At 38.4% G+C, this 16762-nt stretch overlaps 1 protein-coding gene across 1 annotated transcript in view; it reads left to right on the top strand.

The window, feature by feature from the left end:
• PKD1L2 (polycystin 1 like 2) overlaps nucleotides 1-16762 on the top strand; it is a 43317-nt gene that overhangs the window by 7668 nt on the left and 18887 nt on the right. The window contains 19 exon segments of the mRNA XM_026059855.1: nucleotides 214-443; nucleotides 1119-1523; nucleotides 2629-2727; nucleotides 3454-3503; nucleotides 4295-4412; nucleotides 5114-5321; nucleotides 6065-6185; nucleotides 6747-6888; nucleotides 7396-7596; nucleotides 7810-7955; nucleotides 8796-8990; nucleotides 10364-10489; nucleotides 11538-11720; nucleotides 12040-12087; nucleotides 12793-12917; nucleotides 13711-13837; nucleotides 15012-15146; nucleotides 15874-16099; nucleotides 16542-16735. Coding sequence (XP_025915640.1) covers nucleotides 214-443; nucleotides 1119-1523; nucleotides 2629-2727; nucleotides 3454-3503; nucleotides 4295-4412; nucleotides 5114-5321; nucleotides 6065-6185; nucleotides 6747-6888; nucleotides 7396-7596; nucleotides 7810-7955; nucleotides 8796-8990; nucleotides 10364-10489; nucleotides 11538-11720; nucleotides 12040-12087; nucleotides 12793-12917; nucleotides 13711-13837; nucleotides 15012-15146; nucleotides 15874-16099; nucleotides 16542-16735 — 3079 coding nt within the window.

The following is a 16762-nucleotide window of genomic DNA, read 5'->3' as shown; positions in this document are numbered from 1 at the left end:
AATGACCACCCTTCATATACAGCCTTAACGACGCCATAGCTGGAACAAAGAAACAATCTTTAACCCTGAAAATTTTACGTAAACACATGAGGGATTAAAGTGATTGCATTAGAGCTGAGTCAGATCAGAGGTTTGGGAACTGTGACCACTGTTATCACACAGCACTAAAGACTTCTCAGGACAGTTCTGCAACAAGTTCTCTTTGTCTCCTAGGCTGGTCAGCAATGTCACGCACAGATATTCATCTCCTGGAGAGTTTACTGTTTTTGTGGAATGCACAACCAGCGAATGGCACGTGACAGCTCAAAAACGGGTGACTGTTCAGGATAAGAGGGATCAACTTAGCATTACTGGGTGCTATAGCCAGTATGAATCTGGGAACAGCTCTCACTGCCGGACACTATATGGAGAGTTGTTATGGATTCAAGTAGAACTCAATGGAGGTGAGGGTAATTATTCTGCATGTTTAAATGGCAGACTAAATATTATGCTATGCATAAGAAGAAGTAGATTTTTATGACACAAAACAATACCTTTTTTAGCAAATGCTTTCCCTATAGCTGTTGCATTCCTGCAGCTGAATGCTCTGAGCCCTCTTGGAAGGGGTTCTTTCTCAGAGCTGTTACAGCACTTCAGACATGAGCATAAACCCTTTTTCCCTCTGTGCAAAGCTGACAAAGCATGAGCATAACTTTAATCATGTAAATCCACATGAAGCCGGTAGGAATATTTCCATATTTGAAGTTAAGCATCTGCAGAAATGCTTCACTGAATGAGGGTAAGATGACTCCACACTGAGCAGRTCATATTTGCTGATATATGTTTAGTTCTCACTCCAAGCTTCCGGAATCCACATACATGCTTAAAAAATAAAATTCAATAGCACATGTTTGAATTCTCTTGACTGCCTTAAGATTCCCATCAGGAAATACATGTGATAGACTTTCATAGGGAGCCCAGAGGGGCACAAAAGCAGATGAAGCAAGTCTATTCAAAGTAATTGCATTGCTGCAGTGTTCTTCTGACCCCTTTATAAATATCTGAATGTTGCACARAACAGCTAGAATTGGATGGCCTGCTAGGCAAGCTGTGAGAAATTCTGAATTGTCTTTTTGCAGGTAATGGAGTGACCTACGTTATATTAGCAGATAACATGACACTCGCTGAATCCAGTGCAAAGGAAGGAATTGTCCCTCACAATCTGACACTAAGCAGTACCTCTCAAGAGCTGCTAGGTCCAGGGATACATCAGCTGGAAATCCGAGCATCYGGCAACACAACCACATGGGAGATCTCCAAAAGCATTGCTGTTCATTTAATTGAGCCAATATCTGGTCTTCAGGCTGTATTAGCTTCTCACACTCTGGAGCTGGGGGAGAATTTAGAGATAAATGTCTCTGTGTCTCATGGAGCCCCAGAAAAACTGAAGTTTGAGGTTGTGGGATCTAATGAAACGCACTCTCATGAGGAAGACAGCCCTCACGGGGAGCCTCGAACATACAGCATACCCATGTACTCTGAAGGTACAGCATGCTGACATCTTCTGTCTTTCTAAGAGAGACAACTGTGTAGAGGAGTCCATATATTCCATCACAGCGCTCCTGGGTGGGGGACAATAACTTAGAGCTGAATTTGGTAACTTTTTTAACTGCTCAAACTTGGTCTGCAGGAGAGTATGGACAGCACAGTCTTATTGACTTATAACCAATCTAAAAGAATTAAAATGGCAAATTGTTCTTCCTAAGGAGACCAAGAGTGAGGCTTCTCCTAAACTTTGCAATAAAAAAGACATAGTGAGCAGAGTTCATTTTTTCATGGCCTCACCCCTAATTTGAGTACAAATCATGACATCTTCCTGAATCACAGTGTTTTCCTCGTGTTTGTTCATTTGTTTAACTTCCAGTTTATATTCCCTTGCATTTTACACTGCAGTAATAAATAATCTGAGTTCTCAGTACAGATGACAAAGAAAAGGGGAGCTCCCTTCCTGTCTGTGCATCTCTCCATCATGTAGTTTTTGCTGGATTTATGAATATGCTTTATAGTCATTTTTCTTTATGATTATTAAGAAATCAATGTTTTTAATATATGGAATTTAATATATGGGATTAGAGAGATTCTCCTTAAGAGCTAATTCAGTAGCAGAGGGTAAAAAAGTTTTCTCCTCTAATGAACTATTCAAATCTCGTGCCAAAGCTGGAACAACAGAAGCTAACTATCATTTCATTTTATTTTTCTAAATTAGACAATATTCAAAGTTTTATTGGGCCACTCTATATCAATTTGAACATCCCTCCCCTTCAGGCAGAATTTGTCAAACAAGACAACTGCTCTCTCAAGATGCTAGGACTCCAGTATTAGCGTGTCTCTAGTTTCCTGTGTGGTAATACCATAGCCAGCTGACAGAGAACAGCACTGCAAGTGGTAGGACAAGAGCAGCTGAGTTGTTAAAAAGCTGAGATATATAAAAGTTTTTCATTCCTAGAAAAGCCTTTCAGTAGCAGTAAACTCATCAAACCAAATAACTTAACAAGAAATAATAGGATTTACTTTATGAATTGGATTTTATGTCCCAAACAGGACGGATTGGTGCACTGTTACTCCTAATTGACCATGTATCTTCTCTAGGTACTTTCCTAATAAAAGTGGTGGCCATGAATGCCTTCTCAAACATGAGCGTGGATATTGGGCTTATCAATGTGCTGGCAAACAGTTCCCTTAAAGCAGGTAATTGCATTATTCTGACAGTGCCATTTCTGACCACATAAGTGATGTTCTGCAATCAGAGCATTTCATGGAGTGTTCAGAGTTTATGGTTTGCATCTAGTAATTGCTTTCCTTCCAGCAACAGCACTGAAAACTTTTGTGGAGGCTTGTTTCTAATGAAGGCATCTTCCCTGGCTTTGAAGTGGTCATAAATCAGCATCACACTATATATGTTACACACTGCATATTTGCTATTTGTCCCAGAAATAATTAGTGAAGTTTGTGGCCTGGGACATAGCTATGAAACCATGAAATATCTGCATCACAATAATCACATAAATTGCTGTCAGTAAATGCTTCTAGATGGCTCATCCTTATATTTACAATAGCAGATTATACCACAAAGTGACTTTGGTATTAATGCTATTGAGACATTTCCAGTGCTTCCTTCAATTTTTCTTTGTACATCAAATGAACTCCATCACCATCTGTGAGTTTATTTTGATTTATACTATTATGATGGAAGAATTAGGATCATCTTTATAGTATGTTACTAGCTTGTTACAGTTTTACCTATTCTAACAAGACTGTTTATCACAATTTGAGAGTCTGATTCTTACAGCCCTGTCTTTCAGACTGACCATAGTCAAATCCTGAGTGTTTATGTCATACTCCTGTGTCACTGAGGACTGTCTGAGAGCTCTACAGGTAGCACTAAAACATTCTGATCTTTTTTGTATTAAACAGATTCTGCTACAGTAAAAGGTAGCTCCAAAACAAATACCCAAAAGACAAATGTAAGTATTATTTAAAGTTTTTACTTTAAAATTGAAATGCTGAGAAATTCTTCTTGGTGGTAGAAGCACTGCATTAAGTATTTATAAAAACTATTTGCAACATACTGCATTATGGACTATATTTTCTGTGCCACAGAATTGCTAGATTTAATTAAATCATAGAATTGCTAGATACAATATTTTGTTATCATCTTGAAGGTCTAGTTTTCAACTATAACTATAGCAGACATGTCTATTATAGGAGATGTCCTGCTTCACAAGAAGATGTCATGATTTACAGACTGGCTGTAAGACTGCATTACATCAGAGGAATATCAGCCCAGTTCAGAACTAGGTTCATCACAGTTTGTTGCACAGAATGACAAATTCAGTTACCTTATTCTTCTCTTTGTCTATAGCTGTAATATATTCAATTCCTACAAAAAAAGTGATGTACTAGAAGACAAATGATTTTCCATTGGTTAAAAGTCTTTGTCCAAAAGTGTAAAATTAGTGGGAATTAGGTTTCTAAGTACCTGCATTAGTTTTGAAAATGAGAGTTGGGCTCCTAAGCCGCTTATGAGTTTSGGAATATTTTGCCATATGTGATTTGTCTGTGCCATCTGCTTCTATTCCCATAGCTTCTACTCCCATATTACCTCTGGTCAAGGAAAGATCATTTAAACTGCCTACAGCTCTGCATACAGTGACTTGAGGTCTAAACTTTTAGACTTTCTTCATTACAAAGAAGCAAGATACGTATGTGTTTATACATGCTACTGTCTTAACTGGAACATTTACTTTTTATTTAGGCTCGCAAAAGAAAAAACAAAATGTATATTAAACCAAGTCGTCATGTGGATCCTTTCACAACTGTTACGCTTGGCTGGCCAGACAACAGTGATAAGTCTAGTTTCCTCTGGTCCTGTGGTACGTGCATTTCCTGAAGCTTTTCCACCAATTGCTGCTTGCTGAATGACAAACTCACTGTCATGTCAGATCAAGTGGTAAAAATCTGAGTAAAGGATGGTTTAGTCTCTGCCCAGCATTAAAAAGTTTGCCACTCATGCAAAGGAATAATGTCCCTCTACCTCACTCTGGTTTAACAACCAACTACTTATGGTATATAATATATATGTGGCATAGAATGTATATGTGTGTGTGCATACGTGTATATATATGGCATACATATAATATGGCATAGTTCACTGTTTTCTCTTCTCCCAAAGGTGTCTACTCCTAGTTTTCAATTTCTCAAGATCTGCCTGTCCTAAGCCCTCCCTCACCCTCATTGCCAAGAACTAATCCCAAGTGATTTAAATAGTTAGGCATTTGCAAGGTACATGTGCCTCAATAAAACAGCAATAATTAGCATCAAACGTGATGCAAAAACATTTATAGCTGAGAACTGGATTGGGATTCAGGACATGTGTGTTCTGTCCCCATCTTTATCCCTGACCTYATAGGTTACTTTGAAGAAGTCAGTCTGAACTCTGGTTACCCACTCTGTAAATTGGGTTAAGGAAATTTGTTTGCTCTGTAAAACTCTTTGAAAGCTATGGCAGGCAAGACCTTTACAAGAGTCACAGAATGTTATGAATATTCTAATTATAAAGGAAATGTTTGCGCAGGAGCTTGCTGGCCTGAGTGGAATGAATGTGTGCAGCAACAGATAATCCYAATCAACCAAACTGAAGTGCATATCCCACCCTCCTGCCTTCCTCCTCCAAAATCAGCAGTGACTGTGAGAGTTACAGTCCAAAACCATGGAAGTGAAGAGAGACAAGATGAGCAATGTCTGTATGTGACTGCAAAACAAGAACTGCAACTAGAAATCAGGTCTGATTTTAAACCATAGTATTCATTATTTAATATTATTACTGCAAAATCCTAGAGTAGGGCTGCATTTATCATTAATAATAATACTAATAAAGTGATAATTTATTGATCATTGTAAATATATAGATTCCTTACCATCTTAGGAACTAAAAACAAAATGGGACTTGCTGTATCTCAAAGTCCAGACTCCTGCTAATGCAGACAAATAAAGAACATAATCCTTTTATAAACTGAAAAATAATCTTCTCAAAATCAGTTAGGTTTTTTCACCCTACTACATCCTTTCGGTGCTGGAGATTTCCAGATGCAAACTTAATTGAAATGACAGAAATAAAAGCCCTAAGATAYGTCTGATATTCCTACTGGACACCCAGATACCCATTACTGTCTTAAAAAACCCCTGGTCTTTGAGAGTTTAGTGCCTCATGGCATTTCACTGATCTATTAATATAATCAATTCAGAACTCAAATAGTAGTGCATTTCAGTTGAGAGCCTGAATCAGTTTTGGAACACAAATAGTTTGCTGGTTGTGGGCCTCAGTCACTGTTGAAAATGGGATGAAGGTTCCTAAATTTCTTGCTTTTAAATGAAATATTTTTCTATTTGTGAGTCACACGTGTCACTTGTCTCATATCCCAGGGCTTGTGCAGATTTTCATCAAACGAGAATAAAACAATCCACATCATATACCATGACATTTCGTACAGTTACTATTCGTAACTGCTGTCTTACATCCTTACAGGTGTGAGGCAAACTGCAAGCCAGTGAATGCTAGCAAGGAAGTTGTTTTGAGCGTCTCTGGACAGAAGGACTCCCAGGCAGTATATTATAACTGGTATTTAGATAACACTTTCCAAACCAAGGTAAGTGCATTGGCTTTGTCAGAAATACTGCACAAACAAAAAACTCCATCCAGCCTAAGGGAAAGCCATGTGGCCTCAGAGCAATACTTTGTCACATGGAAACTTTGGAAATAAAAAGGAATACTGAGGTGAGGGGGTGCCAGCTTTTGGGAGGCACCTAATTGACACCTCACTCCTGACAGTGAAATGTCTCCCCACAGACATGGTAAAGGATTATTTAACTTGCAGCTAGTATTGGTGATTTTATATGTACAAATAGGAATGCAAATGCACACATGCTTTTTATATAGGTTTCTATCTATATGTGTTAGGTATCTAATCAAGTTCCTATAATAAATATTCATATGAACTAACTGATRTGTCATTAATATACTGTTCACTCCCTCAGTACAGTATGTCTAACCACAGAACCATAGTGAGGCAAAACCTCTGTCAATGTTGAGCAGAATCTTGTTTACCATCTAGCTTGCAGATTTGGTGAAATGTCTAACTTGAAATCACAGCAGAAATCACAGCAAACAGCCTCTACCGTCATCTTTTCTTTCCTGTCTGATTTTCTAGCCCACACCCCTCCCTCCAGTCTGTAGCCTGACTGGGTTCCGGCAGAGCTCCTTGAATTTGCTTCAAAGCAACAGATCCATGTTGACAATGAACAGCTCTTTCTTGCAGACACATGGAGAAGCTTTTCAGATTAAAGTAACAGGTAGGGACAAGCAGGGTTTTTCAGACTCATTTGAGCTAGAGTCTCTGCCATCATGACATCACATGGAGCATTACACGGATATAGTCTCACTGACAAACAAGAAGTTAAATTATTCCACAAGTTGAGCACCATTATGTTACATGTGGGGTTCTTTAAAATAATTAAGAGCTAAGTCTGTTGTGGGCTGTTGTGAAGTAAGACAAATTCAGTTACCTTAATCCAAGCTGTTAATAATTTAGTTAAGGCTCATCTGGAAATGATGTTATGCTAAACACTTGATCAAATAATATAGCTTTACTTCATAAAGCTAACACTGCCATGTTTTCTAGTAGTTCTTTTCCCGCTATGGCTTATTCAGCAATGGGATTTCATTTCTGATTAGGCCCACACTGATGTCTCTGGTGCCTGAACAAACAGCATCATTACTAGAATAGGCAACATTAATGTCTGAAGACCAGTGCTGCCACAGGATGATTATTGCTGACATTCTGCTCCCTGAATTCCCAGCAATGAGTCAGCGTGGATATGGCGAGGAAACGTACCTCGTCAGCATGGTGCCTCCGCCCTTGATCCCAGAATGTGCTGTGTCTCCCAAGGAGGGATCCGTGCTCACCACTTTCACAGTCTCCTGCAGTACTTCTTGCTTAGTGGATCCATGCCAATCCAGTCGTAGCAGGCAGCTCACATATTGCTTCTATCCGAAACCAAGTAAGTCCTGAAATCAACGGTTTGACCAAATGCTTCTCTATGTTCCTAGCAAGCACTGTTACTGTCACTAACAAGAGCAAAGGCACAATCTGCTTTCATTGCTCAGAGAGGCTAATAAGGGGTCAATTAATCAGGCCTGCACAGAGCAAGCATACTCTTAGAGAACCGGTAACCCCATCTGTCTGATAGGTAACCCCATCTTTCTTATTTCAGATTCTCTCCTGCACTGTGGCCCAGATCCTGAACTCTTCCCAGTTTATCTTCCTCTTGGAGAAGAGGAAAATAATTTCATTTTACATATGGCAATTACTGTTAGCAACAACTTTGGTGATACAGTTCAAACTAATGCTTCAGTGAAGGTATGCAGTAAAATTACTTTCTTTCAAGGTGTCTCAAGTTGATACCTAAACCACAATTCACTTTTGGAACTTCCCATTTTATACTTCTTACTTCCCTGTGGCTGTGCCATAATTACCATTTTTCCTGTCTAGCTGAGACTACACTCTGTGGAATCAAGACTTTTTCACTGTTCTTTTTCTAGGACAGAATTCAAAAAGATGATCTATTCAGACACTGGCACATAAGCTATATTTAGTAAGTCTGGAGTTACTCTCTGTAGGCTGAGAGAACTCCTGGCTTCTGTCCCAGTTTCCCACTAATGAGATCCTTATTAGCCACTAAAAATCCATGCATTTCTGCTTCACGCTCAGAGGAGCTGCTTGTCACTGTGCTGGTTTTAGTGGCAATCCATGCAGTGAGGTTTGAAAAATGCAGGATTGAATTAGGCTCTGTCTCTCCTCTTGCACAAGTTTGTCAGTCAAGTAGATGAAATCAGACTCAAAAAGACAGCAGTTTTTCATAGATTGAGTTGGAATTGAGCTATTTTCCTATACTTGGGCATTTCTAAAGATGGTCCATTGTATCTGAGAAGGCAAACATCAATCTAAAAGCCGGGAACAATAGCATGAGATTGGTCCAACTGCATAAATCAGTGACTTCAGTTCTTAGTCAGGAGACCCAAAAGGAGATCAGAGATGCCTGGAAAATTTAACTGAAAATAAACCATGAAAAACTGGGGAATACAAATGAGTTTTCTGTCCAGCTCTAGCTAGGCTATCAGTAAGATGATCTTGGAAGCTGTGCAAAGGTGATTATAACAGCCCTGGCAATGTTAGGGACATATCTGATTTCTTCATCAGGTTGGACATGCAGATATGATCAGTGGGAACCTGACCCTGCAGACCATTGTATCTGAGAAGGCAAACATCATCCTCAAAGATGGAAACAACAGCATGAGTCTGTTCCAGCTGTATAAGTCAGTGACCTCAGTCCTTAATCAGGAGACCCAAGAGGAAAGTCTTAACATATCTTTACAGACAGACACACGGAAAGAGGTCAGCCAGACACTTGTTTTCTTGCAGTACAGTGTAATATAATGTACTCTTCATATTCTTTGACAGCTCTTGAGTAATAACAAGCTCCTGTATCACTTCCTGAAATGAATAGAGGTTTCCAGTTTCTACTATCTGTTTCAGTGTTTGGCACAGGTTTCAGCTATTTTTCACTACTTGCCCAAGCAAATGATTTTCTTTACAATCCATCTGTAAAAGATTTCTTTCTCAATTGTTATTCCATTACCTTATCCCATGGCCACTAGCTTTACTGCATTTGCCCTGAGACTGATGAAATACAATCTTTGGTATGGCTAGAGATGTTTCAAAATCAAGAAATATCTGCCCATCACTATTTGAAATCTTTCAGATATGAGAGTGCCTCTTCTGGAATTCACTGCATTCTCCTTAAAATTGACTCAAGTACTAGAGTGTCATGATTTTACATTCAGTTATCACAATAATCATTTGTAGGGTGTTTGTGGGGCCTTATAATGGGTGAGAGTGTAGCTGGCAGCTGGAGTAGGGAATCAGGGACCGGGATTCCTGTGTTCTATTCCCTTGACGAGTTACTCAGTGATTGGATGGCCCTGAGTTAAAGATACTCATCCTATGTCTGTGACTAGAACAGGAAAAATACAAAAAAAMCCCTTCATTCAGAATCTAGACAAAAAGTCAGAATTTGAATCCCCTCCTCTGCAAATCCCTACAATCCATTCAAATCAACAGAAGAATTCCTTTAACATTATTAACCAAAACTAAGAGATTAAACTGATTTGGATGGTATTTTTAAACTAGAAATTAACCTGATTTTCCACAAACAATTTAAATATTGCTAGAATGGCCTTTCTGTGGGAGAAATATCCTATCTAAATTTCCCCAAAAGTACTAGATGGCAGGTCACTTCAGTTTGTTCTTTTCAGTTATGAGCTTGTGTTTCAGTTTTAAGCTTTTATTTGTACAGGGCTTTGAGTGCCCCAGACAAAAAGATCTAGAGAAATGTAATGTATCCTTCAATTAAGATTCATTATTTGAGTAACATCAATCATACATGGCTCTGTTTCTTTGGAGGTGGCATTCATACAGTAATTCACATACACGAGAACAAATTCTCTCAAGTAACTCTCCTAGCTGTTAATGGATGTTAAGTATATAAATTCTCTGAGTTGGGAGGTAACATAATAGTCGTGATTATATAGTAACTAAGGGAAGTGGCACCTTGTCAGTAGAGCTAATATCAGTTCAAATGATCCTTGTTGTGAAGTCTTACTCTACCTCATAATTTACAGCAAACTAGGCTTTCAATATGTAGCACTACTTACATGGTCTTAATTAGCATCTTATTCCTTTGCCTAATTATCCCTTTTTGTCCCAAGCTCCGAGGGCTGATGCTGACAACTCTGTCTGCTGTTAACGTAACATCAGTGCAAACTGCTCTTAAGATGTCAGAAGTATTGAAAGAAATCACTTACAGGAGTGAAGAGCTGTCTGTCTCAGCACAGGTAAGAAGAAATTAACCTCATATCTCCTTACACAAACAGTACAGACTCTCCTGCATCCCACTGACCTTGGAAGAGTGTCAGTGCCTTACAGTTACCTGTTCTTTACTCAGTTTTTAAACCATACCAGCATGTGTGTCTTGACCAGAAGAGAATGCATTTTTACTGTTTAGAGTAAAAGAATCTGGACTCATAGATTCTGTCTCAGCAACCACTACAGTCCAGGCTATGACTGGCTGGCCAGTTACACTCTGTGATACAATTTCTAGTCAGAGGCATGCTAGGATGTAAAATTTATGCCTGATTTCTGTCATATACAGTTGAGCCAGACAATGGCTTGGGAGCACTTCAGCAGTAYGTGGTTAACTTTGGCAAGACAAGGAAATTGCTCAGATTCTCCATGCACTCTACATTGAGGCTGCTAAGAATTTGCAAATTGTAGGAATGAGCATGTCCAAGCTTGCAGTAAATTTGCTTAGATTCCTCATCACCCTGGGCTAAAAGCTCACCAGTACTTTCACAATCACAAAGCAATCAATGGCTGCATTTGGGCACAAAAGAAAAATCATAGATTCATCTTTCTTTGACATTTAGCACAGCACAAGGCCAAACGTATTACTTGCTGGTAATCTAATATGCTTTGTGAAAAATAAGATTGAAATGCACTTGACAATATAGTTGTATTTTTTGGATTCAGCACCAAACAGAATAACCTAATTTATTACATTACTGTAACATCTAAACTGTATCTTGGCCCAGTGTTTGACAGATAAGCTTCCTTCACATGTTACTGTTCTTTACGGATTGCATCTGTAGAGGCAGGCTGCACTTTTCAGGTCTATATTACGTGTTAGTACACCATCTTTAGTACCTCATCTTTATTGGTGTTTGAGAAGCACAAATGATTATAATTAAAACAGCTTTGACCACAAATAGTCCCATCAGAATACTTTTGTCGTAATATTCAGTAAGAGCCTTAATGAGATCATGGGTCACTTCTGTCATTTGCAGTACCAATACACATAAATTTTTTGCCTTATTTCCCATGCAGGTAGAAGCCAGCAACACTCTAAAAGATGTCAGCGCTTCCTTGCTTACTGTAAACGCAGAGGACAGCAGAGATGATCAGAAGCGAAAGGATGCAGCCAACTATCTATTTAATGCAGTTAGCAATGTGCTTAAAGCTTCTATACAAAATAGAGCTGTGAATACTTCAGTGTCAGAGGCAGAACAGGTAATTTTGTTTTGGTCTGGTTTCTAGTGGACTCTGTATGAACATTTGCCTGCTTCAGAAGGTTTTTAAGAGTTCTGCTGCCTCTCATACTTTCAAATTGGCATTGGGTAGGGTTTATTGTGACACCATGATGGAGTTAAATTGAATATCAAAGTAAACTTCTCCCCGGTTAGACCTGTTAGACTGAACAGTCTACTGATGAAAATGCCAGAAGCCTCTTAAGATTTTTTACGTTTAAAGCTGAACAGGACAGAGCGCTGGAGAACACAAGATCAGTGTAAGGCATCTAATGAATGACAAGCTAACTGACTGTAATAAGATTTTTTTCCAGATGTGATTCTACCCTCACAGTTCAAGGAAGTCACAGGTATTCAATATGCACAACTGGTTCCACTACTCCAAACGTGGAATCAGCTCTCATTGCTATTCAAATGTTTTCAGAAACCACATTCTGGTTTTCTATTCAGAATTATGCAATGTGTTTATTTGGTCTTATCCTGTTCTATTTATATGAGAATTATCACAGTTGCCTTTGTGTGCTTCCTGTGCTGAAGATTCTTTAGCTTTCATCAACTGTAGGACATGATATAAATCTAAGCTGAGAGAAAAGGTTATGAACTACTAGAAGTCCTCCAGGAAAACATACTAATAATACACAATTTATAAGCAGTTAGGTCTTGCTTTTGCAAGTGACTAAACACCAACATGTAAAGCTAAAGGTCATTAATGTACACAAGTGCATGAACATTTTGCATAAAATTGATGTCATGTTTGTAGTTCTTCAAATTTCAATGTGTAGAAGTTTTAAATATTAGAAATGTTTTTACTGGAAAATGTATTTATTTGTTGCCTGTAATGCTTTCATGAGAATTACAGAAATGGAATTGTCGATTAGAATAACTTCCTCTGCCATTAACAAGCACATCACTGAGTACGCCAGCTTTACAAGAAACAGTAAAAATTAGTATTAGCTCATAAAACAAGGTAAAAGCAAATAATGAGCAACTTGCTGATTCTAAGGAGCTTTGTTACAAGTTTCCTCCTCTACAAGTTTTCCATCCTCCTTTTCCAGAGTTCAGTCTCACACCAGCTCTTGAATACAGTTGAAAATCTGCAGAGTGCCCTTCTGTTTGGGAAAGAACCAGATGACGAACCAATGGTCCTTACCACTCCTTCTGCCACAATGTATATAAACAGGTAATAGTAATAATGTTTCAGTGATGGCCTTGTGCCTAAATGCCTGATAGTTCCTCAGATTTTCCCCAGATATTCTTTACATTGTCATTAAATGGAGCCACACAAAGATTGTAGCATAATGACAACTTCAACAGTACAATGAGGCTGTAATTACTGATTGTAAGAACAGCTTTGACTCCAGTTAACTTCAATAAAGCCATCTTAGAAATTCTCATGCTGTGTGATCTCTGTCCAGAGAAGAATTTACTACTATTCCTGCATGAGGCAGTAGCCACTTACCTTTGAAAGTATGAGAAACTCATGTCATGCCAGTTAAGGTATTTTTCTTTTACAAATTGCCAATACTGACATGTTATATAGAATTGTAACCAGCCTGGCAGGAGCAAACGTAACCATGAGGAGCCTGACAAGCATTCTCCTATAATCATACCTGACTTGTTCACCAAGAACCTGATTCTCATCTACATTTAACTGCACRTAAAAATCAAGAGCTTGTTCATAGAGACCAGGTACATATTTCACATAAATAAACCTAAACGGGCAAGATTTAAAATCCAGATATGCCAATTCTACCTCTTTTTTGATGATTCTGTGCTAGTGTTTTGTGGAGTACTACATCAGGGACAGTTAATATATTAAGCATTTACTGGAAGAGTTAGAAATAATTTACTAGACAAGCCATGAAGCGAGGAAGCATTTTCTCTAGATATAAAGTCTATATTATTAATGCTTTTTTTCTGTCTTTATATCTTTTTGTTTTGTTTTGCTTGTGTCTAACTGTAACCGTGGACAGATTACAAACAGAAAGCATGGATGGGACATCCATTAACATCTCCAATTCCAGCTCTGCCAGCTTTACTCTCCCACCTGCTTCCTCCCTCAGTGTTTCAGGAGTTGATGACGAAACAGTGGATATAAGGGCAAGTGAACAGCTGTTACCTGATTTGATCTGATTTGCAATTTACTTTCTCGGTCCAGTGGTTTTAGAATCCCTTCTCCTTTTACAATGAATACACAAGCACACAAGTCAGCACTCCAGTTATGCCAACAAATTCATTTGAAATTTTTTTGGTCACAGAAGTCTTCACTTTTCTTAATTACATGAGGTTCGTTCAACAAGCTGATGGGGACTGAAGGCTTAAATTCCTCATCCCATCAACCCCTCACATACATTCCTGATTCATACTTGCATGGCTAGAGAAGACGATGGAATCAATAACTTTAAATCCATTTGCCATTTGTTCACATCTATTGCTCTGAGAAGGGTGCAACGACTCAGAGTCCATATCACCATTAAACCCAACAAGCAGCAGTCCTGTTTCCTCCCAGCTAGAAATGAATCAGTTTGAGGCACTCAGATCCTGCAGGAGACAAAAGGCCTGCAAGTGTCTTGATAATAACACATGTCCCTCATCCGAGTTAGGATGCTGTTTTTTTTCCCCTCAGAACAATAGATTGCATATTATTATGATATTTTTATAATAAATGTTCTAAAGGCCTCTCAGAYTGATTTGACACTCTAAGGAAACTCCTACACRCACCTGTAAAATATAGTTTTTTCCCCTGTGCCCTGCCTTTTCCAGCTCTACTAAGACATGTCCAGAGCCTACTGAAATCAGTGGAAACACATCCATTGTCTTGCCTGAGCGTTAGGAGAGGCTCCAGGTGCCTTTTATTGTACTAATGACTCTGACATACTCTTCTGTGCATTGCAGTCATAATAGAAATAGATTTTAGTTCCTAATTCCAAGATAAGTGCCACTGTTTAGCTTTGATGCAGTTACTTCATAAGAGGCTTATACAATTGCATTTTGATCATCTGATGTCTAAAAGGCAAAAGGATTACAGTGAATGGAAAGCAATAAACATTGGTATACACATATTACATATCAAAATAAAAATCACTTTCAAGGATTGTGTTTGGTCTACTACAGAGATATGGGCAACTTCATATATGAACCTGGATACAGACTTCTTTTAAGTTGAGTACTGTTTGGGTCTGAGTTCAAGCCTTATGTATTTGGCAATTTAGAATGTGAATATAATGAAATATTAACAATAGCTCAAAGCTGATTGTTAATGTCTTGCTAATAGATGGTGAGCTTTGCAGTGAATCCCTTTTTCTCCAGTGACACCAGTTTTGATGTCAGTGGAACAGTGGGAGGTCTAAGTCTTACTGGTCTGGATGGCTTGATCATACCAGTCAGCAATCTCAAAGAAAACATTGAGGTAAACCCCAAACTTCCTATCCCTCTCCCTCTCTTTCCTGTATTCTTCCTCTGTTTATAAACCGTCATTTTTGTTATCTTGGGTGTGGTGATTGTAAATGGCGGTATTGTGTTCGTTACCACATATAATGGGATCATGGTGCATGTATCTGTGATGGAGTGATTTGTGTGGTCTGAAGAATAAAATAACAAATAGTTCTGTCTTTTTTTAAAATTGGGTATCTTACTCTTCATTTAAATGGATGTGAGAATGCTAATGATTATGGAAAATGACTATAACTTATGGTCATCCTGAAACAGAATGTAATGCCTGATTTCACCATCCTGCAACTGTATGTTCGTATTAGTACTGATGGGCTTCCTAGCTCATGTATAAATCTAAATCATTCATAGATGAACTTCACATAGTCAGTGTTTCAGTTATAGTCAGTTATATTCAGTTATAATCTCACCTCTTAGATAAGCACACCAAAGATCACAAAATTTGTGGTGAGTCTATATAGATTTGAAATGGACTTTTCAGAGATTATTTGAAAGAATCAAGAAAATTATTTTGAAGCAAAAATTCATTAGAGAAGCCCATCTAGGATAAGTAGCCAATGTTGTTGGCCGTGCTTTCCCTGTGTTGTGAAAAAAGATTTTCTAGCATGTGGCTATATTGTGCTCGTAGATAACAGAAACAAGGTGCTTTGCTGTATTCAAAGCTATATCTTTCTGTTTTAAAATAGATTACGCTACCGAGGCTTTCAGCAACTCAGGAAGACAGGATTCTTTTGAATCTAGGCAATTTTAGTGCTTTCCAAGTCAATGTCACTTCAGAAAACACATCTATAGTGATCCACCTGGAATCTGAACAAGACATTCCACTAATACTCTACTTAGGATATGGTTATCGTCCAAATGAAACTAACTATGATATGAAAAATCACGTGTTTTGTAAGAAGACTACTGGAGGTAAGACAACTTGCTAGTGACCTTTGAACATGTTTGAACGAGGTTTGGGCTTATGGGCCCAAAAGACTAAGCCATATGTACACCCACAATCCATAGCAAGTTAAGTGCACTTAGTATGGATAATATGGAGTGCTCACCCACAAGTTTACAGGGTTAGTACTTGCTATTTGCAACATGAGCCCTGACCATGAGTTTAGGGGTCCAGCTAGAAAGAAACCTCTCGAGGGAGTTTCAATCTGCCATGCTTCAGGGTTCCCATTTCTAATATTCAGTGTTTACTAAGAGGAGCAAAGAGCGCAATGCTTTGAACAATGAGTTGCTAAGGATTATTTGACACCTGTTCATTTCGTCAGTTCATTTATTTGATTATATGCAATAGAGCCATATACTTCCGAATTAACATTTCCTTATATACATTGAAGCTAAAATATTTATGTTCAAGGTGAAGAAAATGCCTGGGTTCTTAGTCCAGAAGAACTCTTTTTCGGAGAGGGAACTTACTATTTCATGGTTTTACAAGATATGGGAATGGATTCTACAGTCAATGACAGGCTAACTATAGCTGTCACTTGCTTCGCATCCCGCTGTGTATTTTGGGATGAGCACCAGGGGAACTGGAATAGCTATGGATGTCACGTAAGTAAAGAGAAAGAAAACAATGTT

The sequence above is a fragment of the Apteryx rowi genome, unplaced genomic scaffold (genome assembly GCF_003343035.1).
Source record: "Apteryx rowi isolate R43461 unplaced genomic scaffold, aptRow1 scaffold_1, whole genome shotgun sequence".
In the NCBI taxonomy this organism is placed as follows: Eukaryota; Metazoa; Chordata; class Aves; order Apterygiformes; family Apterygidae; genus Apteryx; species Apteryx rowi.
The sequence above is the reverse complement of the archived record's forward strand: the minus strand, read 5'-3'. Positions and strand labels throughout refer to the sequence as shown.